At 40.7% G+C, this 15,266-nt stretch overlaps 1 protein-coding gene across 1 annotated transcript in view; it reads left to right on the top strand.

Annotated features, from left to right (window-relative positions):
* The first annotated feature begins 5,400 nt into the window (after positions 1-5,400).
* Positions 5,401-15,266, top strand: part of LOC111142867 (notch 2) — a 172,449-nt gene continuing 162,583 nt past the window's right edge. The window contains exon 1 of the mRNA XM_022496239.1: positions 5,401-5,607. Coding sequence (XP_022351947.1) covers positions 5,535-5,607 — 73 coding nt within the window. The 5' untranslated portion in view covers positions 5,401-5,534. The remainder of the gene's footprint in view (positions 5,608-15,266) is intronic.

Raw genomic sequence — 15,266 nt, 5'->3', positions numbered from 1 at the left:
TCCAATTGTTTATAGTCCAGTTTGTACAGGCCACCTCAGTTCATTCATATCTCGTAGGCTGGGGACAGGATGAAATGAAAGTAACCTTAGAATTAATCACAATGCTCTCTACTTTCCCACAGCCCCATGCTTTATCTCTGTTGTATCTATGTTATTTGTATATTGGCCTTCCAGAATGTACTCTAATCTCCAGAGAACAGGGGCTGGGTCTTGTTCTCAAGTCTATTCTCTCTATATGTCTGTATTGCCACAGAGTCAAGGATGTGCTTTGCAGAGGATAGGCTCTCAAAAAATGTATTTAAATCAAAGAATGTATTTGCTTGCTTGGACTTCCTAATTAGAGTGAGGCAGCTTGTTTTGTACCAGTATTGTGGACTTCACCAATATGGTGAAACTGGTGGACCTCTGCCCAGAGGTGCTCACACTAAAGATGGTCTTGGATGTGCTTCATTACTGTTGCAGGAAGAGACAGTAGAATGAGACTGAATAAGCAGTCAGAAACAGCAGGAGTTTTGTCTCAGCTGTCATTAATTACTTATTTGACCTTGGGCAGGGCACTTAAACTCTATCTCAGTCTCTTCATCTGTGAAATGGGGGATAGTAATGACTGGCTTGGCTGTTTCCCATGACTGCTTTGTGAATCAAATGAGATAATATTACTTAAAGTGTTCTGAAAAGCCTAAAGCACTGCAAGAGTACAAGGTATTATTTTGCAAAGAAGTCTTCCTTTCAATTCTTGCTTCCACAAACACTTTATCACACATCTCCAGGTTCCTGGGTTATGTGGTGAGATGTGTAGAGTAGTTCACCCTAAGCTGATACGTTCACCAGAATCTTCTCTTTTTTTTTTCGTTTTAAAGATTTTATTTATTTATTTGAGAGAGAGAGAGCCAGAGAGTGTGGGGTGAAGGGCAGAGGGAGAAGCAGACTCCCCGCTGAGCAGGGAGCCAGATGCGGGACTCGATCCTAGGACTCCAGGATCATGACCTGAGCCAAAGGCAGACACCTAACCAAGTGAGCCACCCAGGCACCCCACCAGAATCTTTTCTTCAACATCTGTAGCATTTAACTGATCCAGCCTAGGCTTCTCCAAAAGACCTAGACAATTATGCATCTTTCTCCAATTCATACATATATGTCCTTCATTCAGCATTTATTCAAAACATATTATGAGCACTTATGTGTACTACTGTGAGAGGAACTGAGGCAAAATGGACAACATAGGATCTCTGTTTTTGAGGGACTTGGAAGCCTATGGGATCTTAAAGAACAGACTTGAGAACAAGTAAGTGCTTAATTCTGCATTTGTTTTGAGAGGCAATTTTACCTGAGTTTTAATTAGTAAAGACATCTATGTATATTTTTAGTTTTGACTAAAATGAAAACTAGTGCTGGCCTTATTCATGTTTTTCTACTGCTAATGGTCTGTAGGTTTTAACTGGGCCCCAGAGACTGAGGTTTTTGTTTTGTTTTGTTTACTTCAGATGAAAGTTTGGGGTATCCCATTTTTCTTTGATTCAGTATTGTTATGAAACTTTAAGAAATAGCAATAGCTAATTAGTTATGGAATTACCTGAATAATTTCCTGCCAATTTTTCCTATAAAGTAAGAATTGCTTCGATTAGAGGCACTGTCCTGGGGAAGACCATTCCCAAGTCCAGTAGAGTAATTAAACTGAAGAGTGCATTTGGGGCTGACATTTCCAGGTAGATTCTGGCATTTCATATCCTTGGCTGCTACTCAAGCTTTGAGACACCACCACATGACCCCCTGGATCCTGACAGGGATTAGGAAACTAGTCACCTAACTGCACACAGTAGAATTTTGGCTTAGCTTTGGGGAGAGCTCAACAGGAGAAAGTATATTTCCATGCAATTCCATCCTGCTAATCAGTTAGGGTCCTAAAGTAATCAACAGCTGTGAGGTGCTCCACCTGAACATAACTCTTCCTCTTTCAGCTACATTGATCTCTTGCCATTTTTATCTCCTCTACCAAACTTCCTTTTCCTTCTCTTGTATTTCCTATATCTGAGAATAGCCCATGATGCTCCAAGATACTGAGGTCATTGCTGATTCCTTGACCTACATTTCCTCTCTCATCTAAGCAATTACTAGACTTAGGAGCCAATGCCCATCTTTTCTGCAACCCCACAGCTCCTGCCCAAGTTCCTATCTTGGGGGGACAGGCTCAGGTCTTTATTGTTTGCCTTCCTCTACTTGTTCCCTATGTCTGAAAAAGCCTTAGACGTCTAAACATGAGATATCTCTTCTCTACTGGATTAAACTTTTGGTTCTTTAATTCTTAGTCCATCTCTTGAGGTTTTCCCGGAAGCCTTCCCTGCCTGCTCCTAAGCTGGGACAGGACTCATAGTCCATCAGATGTGAACCCACAATATTCTACCTGTCATACTGGATTTTCATTGTTGGTCACTGGGTCATACTGGATTTTCATTGTTGGTCACTGGTCTGTCTTTATCCCTCAGCTACTCACACAGGATTTGACCCATGGTAATATTAACCAAAATGCTACATGATGAGTTGGACTGAGTTGTTCTCCTATCTTAGTCTTTGCCAACTCCAGTTTTTCCCTTGATTTTCAGCTCCCATTTTGTTTTGTTCTGACTCCTTTATATCCATAGCTTCCTTCAAAACATGTCTTTTAAAACACCTCTTTGGTCATAAACTTATCCTACTTTGATTCATAACATCTTATCTTTATTCCTCTTGTCCTTGTGGCAATGTATGTAAGTTTAAAATGGTAACAAATCCAGCAAAAGTTATATGTGAACATAATAGTTGTTTTTCTTAAAACAGTCACCTTGGGAAACTGCCCACCTATTTTAATTAGTCAAAGCCACAGTCATTTCTGGAGCCACTCTTTGGGGATGAATACCTTCACATTTTTCTGAATATATTTTAATAGTGACAAAGTTGGTCTTTGCAGGTGAGGTTTAAAATTTGTATAGAGCCAAGTCACCATGAACTATATTTAGTGAGTAAAGAGAATGCTCTAACTGGTAACTCTATGTGTCAACAACTAAAAAGTAATGTTATTATCTTTCTCTGAACATATTTGCACAAGGGAAATTCCAAAGCTATTTTGACTAATTATGTTATTTTTGAAAAGAGTTTCTAGCATCCCAAGGTAACTACTTTCAATAATAGTACTTGCTTTTTTATTGTAAAGTGCTTATTCAAATCCAGTTTGGAACTTCATAAGCCTCTAATACCTCTTCTCATGCTTGTGTAGTGTTGTTTTGTAGACACTGGGAATCAATAAAGCCATGATCTTTGCCCATAAGGACCTCCTAATTAGTTGAGAACACAGAAATACCAACAGTCTTGTGTAAAAAATAGGCATTTTAATAAGATAAAGAAGCAGTACAGTGGAGAGACTGTCTGTGAGGGGGAGGAATTTGTTACAGTGTCAGCAAAGCCTTCTCAGGACTGAAGGATTAATGATGATTAGAAGTTCACTAAAAGAAGGAGGGAAGGGGATGATAAGAGTCCTTCCGAACCAAGGGAACAGAAGGTACAGAGGCTGAAACAAGAAGATATGTTTGGGGAAATCTCAAGTAGTTCAATACTGTTATTGTGTAAAGTTCACAATGGGGGCAGAGAGGATGAGAGATAGGGCCCAGTGAAGTAAAGGCCTGTATTTGCTGCTTTTAAAAGTTTGGACTTTATCCTGTAAGAGGCAGGAAGAGTTTCTGTGTGTAGGATTTTCCTTCCCAGTAGGATTGTAAACTCTCACATCCAATTAGTCACATAGGTTTGCATCCCCCCACCCACTCACCCCTAGCCCCCAAGATTGTCTCAGATCCATTTTTTCCTTTCCATTCTGACATTTACCTCATTAGTTCAGGCCTTCATCTCCCCATGCCTGGAGTGTTTCACAAACTCCTGACTGGTCCCTGGGCTCCAGTTCACCTTCTGCTCCTGACAATCAATTTTACACAGGATTATCAGAGCAACTTTCCTTCCCATCAAGTCTCACTCCTGTTCAAAAGCCTTCAGTGGTTTTCTATGATCTGAGAGATAACTACACCTCCCCCTTCTCAGTTGGTCCTTCAAGATCTTACTAATCTGGTCCCAATCCTCCTTCCCTTCTTGACTCCTATCACTGCAAATAGTGCCAGAACTCATCTGCTTATTCCCTTATCTGTACCTTTGCTTTTATGGTGGCTGTCCCCTGGAATGTTACAACCACACAAACCTTTTTGCTTGTTCTGTTTTCAGCTGTTTTCTTTTACAAATTGTAAGCCCACATATACCCATGCTTGATCATATTCCCCACTCTCCTCCCTGGAAGTAACCACTATTCTGGTTATATTTTATTACTATATACTGCATGGTATGCATCCATAAATAATATATAGGATTGTTTTGAAAACATTTAAACATACATAAATGATACTCTTTATATCTCCTTTTGCATTGAGCTTTTCACTGTCATTTTATTCTTGAGTTATCCCTATTGAATATATGATTATAGTCTCATCTATTGCTGTATTTCATTTTATAAACATGCTATACATTATTCATGGGTGAGATTTAGGCTGTTTCCAATTGTTGGCTTTTACAGGGATTCAGGGTGTCATATATGTCAGTTGTTGGCTTTTATAAACAATGTTACAATGAGTATCTTTAGCAAAACAGGATTCTCCTCAAAAGTGGCTTGTGCATCCTCCGACTGTAGTATGATCCCATTGTGCTGAGGACACTGATACGCAAAGTAAGGCAGTTAAAGAAATACTTGCTAAATGAATGAATGAATGAATGAATGAATGGTGTAGAACACAACTGGGGTTGATGGCCGTGTTCCTTTTCAATGGGCTTGGCGCCTGAGCCCCCATTTCCTTCTTTGACAGCGCTGGTCCTTCTCTAGCGCACTCCTCCAGCTAGCCCGGGAGTGTGTGTAAGTGTGAGTGTGTGGGGGCGACACCTATCTCACGGGAAGGGGTCTCTCTCTCCCGGCAAGTTCACGGTCTCGGCAACCCTAGCGTCTGAAGTTCAGGGTCCTATCACCCACCTCCTTCGACAGAGGCCCAGCCCAGCGAGGCAGTCCAGCGCCGACTGAGTTAAGGCGCGTCGAGATCAGACGCGGGCTGGAGAAGGCTTGGAGGCGCAGTCGGAGGACTCGTAGTAGATCCCTCCGCGCGCAGCTCGGGCCGGCGCTTCTTCCTGCGGGAAACCCCTGGGTGCCGAAGGCGGCGGGGCCCGGCCGTGGCGACAGGGGGGCGGGGTTTGCGGTGGGAGGAGGCGGCCGAGGCGGAAGGACACACGAGGCTGCTTCGTTGCACAGCCGAGAAAGTTTCAGCCAAACTTCGGGCGGCGGCTGAGGCGGCGGCCCAGGAGCGGCAGACCTGGGGTGCGGGCAGTGGGGCCACTTACGCCTGAGCTTCGGAGCACAGCTCGAGGCCGTGAGCCGCAGAAGCAGGAGGAGGAAAGAAGAGAGTGGGGGACCCTCTGTGGGGACCCCCTCCTCATGTGGATCTGCGCAGGCGGAGGCGACGGAGGAGGCGACCGAGAAGATGCCCGCCCTGCGCCCCGCTCCGCTGTGGGCACTGCTGGCGCTCTGGCTGTGCCGCGCGGCCCCCGCGCGTGGTGAGTATCGGGCCGAGGAGTGCTGTCCCCTGTCCCGGGGCCCGCGCACCGCCACCCCGGCCCGACCGGCCACCTGGGGCGATCATCCCCCCCCGCCCCCCCGTCCTTCATTCTGCTAGGAGGCCGGGCTCTAGTGAGGCCACTCGGTTCCCCAAAGTTTGGACACCGTCAGGGCCTCCTCCCCCGCACTCCCCGCCGCCTCCTACGCCCCGCGGCCGGTGGCCCCACACACGCCTCCTCGGCTGAAGGTGGGGGGGGGCGGGCCGCGAGCCTCCGAAACTCGCTTTCCCAGGCGCTTGAGTTCGGGGAGTTGGGCTGTTTTGCCCTTTGATTCCGCGTTTCCTGGGGTCGAGGGAGAGAGCCGAGTGCCGGCTGCGCGAGACGAACCCTCGCCGGCCGGGGACCGCAGATGGGCTGAGACAAGGAATGCCAGATTCTGGCGTGGAGGGAGCGGGGGCAGGGCCTCCTCGCTCTCAACGGCTTGTACCTCCGCTGCCAGACTTCGCTCTGGCGGAGGGAGGCACGCAGTCCGGGTGGGTGGGTTTGGTTTGGATGGGGACAGGGTTTCGTGGTGCGCCAGAGTCCTGACACTCCGAATCCCTGCTCCCGATGAATCCGGTGTGTTTTGCTCGGGGACTTTGAAAGGTGGAGGCAGGAGCAGTAGGCAAACTGGTGTGGCTGCATGCTGAGCCACATGATTTAAAAATCTCGACTGCTGTTATTCTTTCCGAGGCGCTGAGCTCGGGCGCTGTTTCAGAGTCTGTGTCCAGCCCCAGGAATGTGGTGTGACGATCACCAACTCCTCCAACCTGGCAGCAGCATTTGCTGCTCTTTTGGCATGGTTGGGGGTGGGGCAGGGGCGGGTGAGGAAAAGTGGATACGTTAATTCAAAGTGCTTCCTTGGAAAGCCTCTTTATGGTTGGATATGAGCAGCAGTCTTTCCGAACACGGTTGGACCGAGGAAAGGGAAATCGAATCACGTCTTATCCATTCCACCCATAGTCTTAGATTCCGATTTTCTTCAGACTGTTTAGTAGAAACAGCTTGGGTTTTGGAGCTCTCTGTAATCCTGGGTTCAAATCCAGCTCTGCCACCAACTAAATGGGAATGAAATTACCCAACTAATAGGGTTAATTAAGAGAATGTATATTAAACCCATGGCATATAAGGTATTCAGAAAGTACTTTCAGGACAGGGCCGTGTTTTATTTTTAAGGAACTCTGCTTCCAGTGGGTTGGTAGCTTACGCATGTTTGTTAAACTGAGATTTCTTCTTTTCCTAGCCTAATCCGAGGAAAGTTTTTACCTTTACCAAAAAAAAAAAAAAAAAAACAAAACAAAACAAAACCAAAAAAAAAAAAAAAACTGGTACATGAGCTATGTCTTTTTGCAAAGAAAAGGTTAAAAAGATGATGAGCTTCAGAAAAATTTGCTCTGTTCATTGTTAACAGACAGTTGGCATGCCAATCACAGATGTTTAAAAGAGAACACATTTTTTGTTTGTTTGTTTTAATCTTTTTATCACAGTACTGTGTTGTTCATCACCAACCAGGTACTTCTTGGAAAGCTCTAATTCCATGCACCACTATGTCCCTAAGGATTTCAGAAGTGGACCAGGAGGCTGTGTAATGATGAACCAAAAATCATTGTTTCAGAAGCATTTAACGAAATAGGATGGTATTTTTGCCTTTCCTTTTTCTTTTGAGTAAAAGCTTGACTGTAAGTGTAGATTTATGATAAAAAGGACTATAAACAATGGGCTAGTCTGAGGATTACAATCCTTGGTTTCTAACATTAACTTGGTTTAGTAAATAACTTAATCTTCATGGTAGGTACTCTCCTCACTTATGAAAAGAACTGAAGAAATAATCTTAGAGAGTTGGAGGGAATAATAAATAAGACTGCAAAGCAATTTTCAAAATTAAGTGTTAAATGGTAAGATCGATGTCAGAAATTGGATAACTTTGACACAATAAGGCTTCTCTCATTCTAGGACCTCAGAACATAGAATGATATCCTCTTATATACTTTGGTACTGATGACGTAGTGCTATTACCAGCAAGCTTTAAGGTGGACAAGTTGAATGTTAGTTACTTCAAAGGACTAGATATGGATATGTTGATTTTTAGACAGGTGTTCTCCAGATGCTAAACTACTGCAATAAAATATTTTAAAAACCTGTTTTTTGGTATAAATCTTAAATCTTTTCAGAGTCTAGTAGTGAAGGCTTCTTGAATCTTCTTGATCTGTTATCATTGTGTTTTTGTCAAGGTACCAATTATAACACATACTTCCAATTTTTGAGTGTTCCTGTATTTGGGATTGTGGCCAGTTGTTAATTTAAATATCATTGAGTTCCTAAGGCAAGAAGCAATCAACCCATCTGTCTGATTGTCTAAACAGCTATCCAAGACCACCTCTTGCTCCTTGTTTTCTTTTGCTTTGTAATGGGAAGTGATTCCCTGGTTTTGAAGCCTGCTAGATAATTTCTCAGCTGAATTCTTCTCTTGCTTTTAAAAAAAGAAATCACAAAGAGCAATTTTTTTTTTCTTTCAGTTGAGGATGAAGTTTATCCTAACACTATTTTTCTTTTTTCTTTCTTTTGGTTCTTTCTATATTATTATTCTTTGGCAGGGACAGGGTGGGGGTGGTAGAGGTAGGAGGAAGGAGAGTGATTATCTCTTGTCTTTCTTTTCTTTTTCCTGATGTTTTGATTTTTAAAAATATTTACCCACATCTTCTTGTCATCCCACTGTGCTATTCCCACTCTACTGTCTCTTCCATGGGCTTCCGGTATAGAGGAGTAAACATTTCGTTTACCTGAATTGTATTTACTGACTTCAGGACCTTTATAAAATGTTGAAATTCAGTGGGATATGCTTGGATGCTTCAGAGCAGCCTTACAATACATTTTAAAAATATCACACCCGCAGAAATTCTATTTTGCCCACAAAATTTGCATTGATCTAGTTCCCACTCTGCTGCCATTCCTGGTAGTTCTTCTCCTTACCCCATCCCCTGTGATAGAAGGAGGCTCCATGTCCTGGCTGCATCAAAATCAGCTGATGATCAAAACCAGACTCAACACCCAGGGATTCTGATACAGCAGGTCTGAGAATCTGTGTTTTTCAAGGTTTACAGTAACTTGTTGGAACCCACTGATAGTTCATTATTCTGCCTTGAAGTGTATATAGTGTATATATGGGGGTCTTTCCTTCTTAATTTTAATAATTTCCAGAATTAATCTAACCTTAGCTATACCAGTGTTTTAACCCTCTATCAAAGATTTTTAAAATTGCTAACATAAAATCTGTTGAGTATAATGCCATTTCTTCTTGTTCATCTGGACACAATGGGTCTCCATTGTCTCTTTAGAAGGGCTTCATATATTTGAAAGATATATTATAAATCCTTTCCCAGATCCTTTTCTTTTCTGTTGTCCTTTTTTCTTCAAGTTTCACTCATATATATAATTTTGGACTCCCTTTATTTATCCTTAGTGCTTTTTTGAGTAAAAAATCCTAAGCCATGATTTGAATGAAAATATAGTAAGAGATTTTACATTTTCCTTATATTATGTTTCCATTTGTTATTTAAGTGCTTGCTTTCTTGACATTTGTCTGGATGCCACAAGTTGAATGTTTCATTTTCCTCTTCTTTCCCTTTTTTGCAGATGACTTGAAACCAAAAGGTTTTATTTTCTTCTACTCTGCTGTTTTTATTGGTCTACCATATGTATAATATTTTGGAAAGATCACTGGACTAGGAGCCAGAAGATCAGTGTTCTCCTCCAGGTCTATATTTAATTAGTATTGTAATCTTGTGAGAGGGATTTTGGTCCTCCATTTGTTCAGGTATGTTGTCCATAGTCACTGAGCCAGTTAGAGTTGAGACTAGAATCTCTCCTTTGGTCCTCAGTCCAGTGCTTCCTCCACTCTCCACACCACTTCTATCTTTTGTACAAATGAGCTCATGTACACGAAAACACTTAGAACATCCTCAAGTGCTTATTGTTAGTGTGTACTTCTTGAGGAAGAGAATTGTGTTTTTTCACTTATGCATTTTTTTCCTAATGCCCTTTCCCTGTACCTGGCACAGTGCCTTGGCATCTAATAGACATTCAATAAATGTTCATTCAATTGACCAATTATTTATAGTCATTTTCTTATTCTAGATTACTATGGTAATCCAAGACAGGTTTTTTTTTTTTTTTTTTAATAGTATTTTCAAGAGTCATTGCTTACCTTGCATTTGGGGAAAAACCAAATTTTTCCCTTCCCCAGATGTTTTATTTAAACTTGCCATTTTGAAATTCAGTGTGTGTGTGTGTGTATGTGTATGTATATGTGTGTGTGGTTTCTTCTCTTTTTTTTCTGATCACTTCTGCAAATCATAAAGGTCACTTTGACTTTGGAATTTAACCTCAAAGGCGCTGTCATCCACCCCCTGCCTCTCACTTGAGCTGTTTCTACTGTTTCCTGTATTACTATATTACTAGATCAGCAATTTCTGTTATTTTGTTTAGAGTTGCCACACTTTATTGTAATTTGGTCATTTGGGGGATTATTGGAATGGTATTTTTAAAATTAGAGTTAACTAAGTTTATGTTTGTTTTGACGATTTTTTGAGGTTTTAAAAAATTTTCATTATGAGCTTGATATCACAAACTAGTATTAGACTAAGAGGATATATACGTTTAGTAAAGTTTTTTTTTCCTACCAAGAGAGTTCCCTAAAAGCCACTACCACAAACAAAACTCTAAAGATGAGATGTGATAAGTAAAACCTTGAGAGAACCATATAGTGCTTGAGCTATCTCTGCAACAAGGTTTACTCCTTGAGGGGAGGTACTACATCACACACATCCCTTCTCTGGTTGATAAAACTTGTTTGGCATATGCCCAGCATGTAGAGTCATCCAAGCAACAGGTCGGCTTTGTTATAGCACCTGTGACTCCCGCTCTGTCCTCCCCACATTTGGGACATTCTAGAGGAGAGGCCCATGGTGAGTCAGGGTGTGTCTTTATGCTTCTTTCTCCTTTGAAAAGAAAAGATCAGTTGGAAAGATGACCCCACCTATAGACTTTTATACTATCTCTTTATTAATTAATGGGTAGCTGAAATTTTCCCCTTTGTTGACTTATGTGTTGGCAGAAACTTTAAAATCCATCTAGTCCTTCTATCCTTTCCATGCTAGATCTGCTCCTCTTACAACATCCTTGTCAAGAGGTGGCCTACCTCTTGTGGTGGTAGCTTCCTGCCTTTGGAGGCAGCTTAGTTCATCTCTGGACAACTCTGATTTTTAGAAAGATTTTCTTATATTCAGTTGCAGTCTGTCTCCATATGACTTGTGCCCCTTGGCATCTTCTCAGGAATTTGCCTTATAGAGTCCTGAGTCCTGTGTGAGCAACAAGGATCCAAAGGAGTACTCTTCACTGAATTGATACCTACCCCTCCATAAAAAGAGTTAGACCTAGTGAGGGGCATGAAGATGATTCCATCTGGGGTGTTTTCCTGGAGATTCTGATTCAGTGGGTCTGAAATAATGTCTGGGAATTTGTATATTTAAGAAATAGCCAGTTAATTTATATATTAGGGAAGTTTGGAATCATTGCAGAGTGAATGCAGAGAAACCAAGGATTTTTTTGGTTTATTTTTGTTTGTTTGTTTGTTTGTTCTTTAATAGTACTAGAGATAGGTTGCTTTGCCTGGGTCTTGTAGTCATTTTCTACTCTTGAAAATGCTTGCTTCTTGCTAACTGCCTAGTTTGCTGGCGAAGTTGCTCTGGTATCCCCAGAAGGCCAGTAAAGTTGTTTTGTCTTAAAAAAATAATCTACAGACTATTCAGAATCTTAGAGCTGCTGTGTATGTGTTGTATATGAATTTGGTGAAAGCCTTCTTATTCCTTCATAAGAATGTTAGCAGAGATGGCAGAATACATAGGTGTTCATTGGTTTTTTTGGTGTCCACTATGGAATTCTGTCCTACTCCTTGTGATGACACTGCCTTTGAAGAGGTCTCCTTTTTCACCTGTGAACACATACCTGGTATCAGGGATTTCCCTCAAATGTGTTAGTGCAAAGAGATAAAGCCCACTCATTTCATGCAGTCCTGCCTTTTAGGCTGTCTGGGCTGCTGTGGCAAATGGAATAAGGAAGGGAGAATAAAGAAGGAATCACGGGTCTCTTGAGCAGAACAGAGCATTCTGTAAGAAGGGGCCCAGGAGTGCTCCTCTGACAAAGACACTTAATGTTGCTGTCCTTTATAAGATCTAGAAAGTGACTTCAGATCTGAAACGATAGACTCAGGGCCTGTGGATGGACAAACTGCAGTTTTCATTTGTAGTGGTAGGTTTGCTGTAGATCTGTGCTTTCGTCCTTTCCTTTTTGAGACAGATACTAGTTGTGTGGCAGAAAATATGTTGTGACCTTAAAAAGAAGAGTAAAGCCAAGAAGAGTAGATGATAAAAGCCGGAGCTTGGAGTGTGAGAAGTGAGATAATTATTGCATTTATTTATATGTGTAAATATGTAAGCTTCCATATAAGACTCTGGTAGGAGCCCTAGCTGTTGGCTCTGAGATTTATTATCTTTGTAGCTCTTCTGTCCCAGTGATGTGTCAGGGAGGATTGTGGTGTGTGTTATCCTTAATTTGTGTGTTTCTTCATGTGGTAGGGAGTACAGGGTATTCTGCTTTTGTAGATGTGTGGGAATCTTTTGACCAAGCAGAAGATAGGGCCCTGCCCTCAAGGAGCTGACATCATTGTGGAGATAAAGCAGATGAGCACACAATTAGGAATATGAAATACAAGTCATTTAAGTCACTTATCTACAGTCTCAGAAAGCAGTTTCCTGCAGTTGGGGTGACTAAGAGCTGTAGGGTCTAGGGGAGTAAGTTGTAAGTGTTCTAGGGAATAGTGACTACTGGCATACTCTTGCTAGGCTTGTCTGCTATTCGCCCCTTCCTCTTGTAATTTATAAGTATCAAAACTTAACTTGGGGAACAGATAAAGGCCTGTTTGTCTGGTGGGGGTCTGAATGTAAATTTGGCGTATGTTGTGATATCTATTATGTCTGTCAGTAGGTTTGTGGCAAGAGAGAGGGCTGGTCTTAGTCCTGGATGCCAGGCCTGATCTAGAACAAATTAAGGTGGAGATATCTTCTTTGGAAGATCTAGTTCTCAGTGGCAGTAACTGAAGGAACTTCTTGTCATGGCCAGGCAATGACTGAGGTACAGTATGGACACACCCAGAGCTGCTGCCTCAGGTGGCATTGATTAATCATACTAACATCTCCCTCACCCACTGTGCTTGTCTTGGCAAAACCCTGTTCTACCAGCTCCTCAAAGTTTGTGTTTTACTAGATATGATTGAGCAAAGTCTTGGGGGGTCATTTTACTGTCCTTTGCCACTCTTGAGCTGCGATCAGTTACATTGGTCCAACTCTGGTGCCTTTGGACTTTGGCCATTAAGTGAGAGGCCTTGGTCTTTCTTCCCATTGGACTGAAGCACCTTCCCCAGAGGCCTGCCTGTGGCAGTTTCTAGTCTTCAAGTCAGTTCCTTTCAGAATATTGGCACCTGGGCAGTGACTCTGATTCTTTGAATACGTCAGCCAAACTTCATGCCAAAATGGACTCAAAGCTTCACAAAGACAGGTTGGATCTATGGGTGTTGCAGAACCTGTTTCTGGGTTAAGAGTAGCTCCCCACCCTTATATATATTTAATCATATGAAGAAAGCATGTGTGTCTTTTATGAAGTAAGGAAAACATGACGATAATATTTTGATTGGAGTTGGATATCGTCTCCTCAATAATATGTTGTCTTTTAACAAATAGCATTGCTTTAAAATACAATTTTGCTTGCTGAATAAAATGTTGTACAAGAAGATGTGGTTACATTCTGAAGTATACTGCCTTGTTCAGAGGCAGGTACATTTTTAAATTGTTTGCTTCTTTTTCATATCTTTTTACTCTCATCTGTCTTGTGAGGAGATTCTGGAAAGTTTTTAAGCCTTGAAGATTAAATAGTGTATTTTAACTGACCCTAGGAGGTATAGGTTGCTATGCTGGCATATATATCCAACATTTAAATTAGAATAATTGAATAGTGTTTACTCACTAATATTTTCTGTTGAGTCTCTGAATATGAATGGTCAGAAAACTAGACAGTGCTAATGTGTTAACTTCTCTAAATGGTAATTGTAGTGAGCTGCAAAGAAACTTGTTTAATTCTCTGCTTTCACATGCTTTTGTCCAGAAAGTGTTGAGACTTGTTGAAGTTTGAGGATGTGTATATTTTATGATTTTTATTATGTTTTTGTTTGCCGTGAACATGCCTTTATTTATTTGCTAGATCTTCTTTAATTGGAAATGTTAAGGACAATTTACTTTATTACAACATTTGAAACACTTTCTAATCTTTATGAGGATTATTAGAGGAAGGACATATCTTGTGAATCATTCAAGTCCTTGGTCCTGTGTTACTATTTAAAGTAAGTGACAATGTTTCATGACTCCTGTGACATATACTTCCTAAGAGATTTAAGGAAAATGGTTGTACCTAAAAACATTGTAATATTTTAAGGTAGGTTTACATAGTAATAATTATTCCTCATGTTTATACATAATTAACTTATATTTATATTTTTTTAATTTTCTCTGGCACCTTTACAAGATTTTTTTGGAGGAGGAGTTTACTTAAAAAGTAGTTAAGGATGTTGAAAAATCTAAAAAAGTGTGAGAAAAATAGTCACAATCATCCCACTCAATATTTTGGTGTACATCTTTTTTTTTTCTACCTGTAGTTTTAAAATGTTTTGATTCATAATATATATATACACAATTTTCTGTGCTGCCTTTCTATGATGGTTATAAATATTTCTCATATTTTTAAGCATTTTTTCATAAATTGAATTTTATTGGCTAAGTACTATTCTTTTAAAAATATTCTTATTTTTTTAAAAGACTTTTGTTAAGATTTATTTTAGAGAAGAGCGGAGGGGTAGAGGGAAAGGGAAAGAGAGAGTCTTAAGCAGACTCTGGGCTGAGTGTGGAGCCTGGTGCAGGGCTCAGTTGCATGACCCTGAGATCATGACCTGAGCTGAAGCCAAGAGTCGGATGCTTAACTGACTGGGCCACCCAGATGTCCCAATAATATTCTTATTAATTGGGTTACTATGTTTTGACCATTCCTTGGTTTGGTTGCATATTTAGTTGGTTCCATTTTTTTTCCTATATAAATGATACTCATCTTTATACAGAAATAGATTTGCAGAAGAAAAATTGCTATGCCAAAGAGAGTGACTTAAAGGAATTGGGAAACAGAATTTAAAAACAAACAGGAAAACATAGGAGAAAATGAAAATCTCTAATAATTCCATCACCTCCAGCCAAAACCCACAGTTAATATATTGGTACATTGTAGACAGGTTTTTTTTTTTCCCCTCTGTCTATTATTGCAATTGGGAGATTAGCATATATATAGTTTTATCATCTGCTTCTGTGCTACTTAAAATACTGTGAATGTTTTCCTATATATGTATTTTTTTTCTTTAATGATATTAAAGGCTGCATACTGTTCTATCTTAAGGATCATATATATATATATATATATATATATACATATATAATTTAAACTGAAATTAATTCTTAGTTTGTAATGTT

Source organism: Enhydra lutris, unplaced genomic scaffold (genome assembly GCF_002288905.1).
Source record: "Enhydra lutris kenyoni isolate GAN:26980312 unplaced genomic scaffold, ASM228890v2 scaffoldscaffold9, whole genome shotgun sequence".
In the NCBI taxonomy this organism is placed as follows: domain Eukaryota; kingdom Metazoa; phylum Chordata; class Mammalia; order Carnivora; family Mustelidae; genus Enhydra; species Enhydra lutris.
Note: the sequence above shows the minus strand (reverse complement) of the source record. Positions and strands in the feature narration are given on the sequence as shown.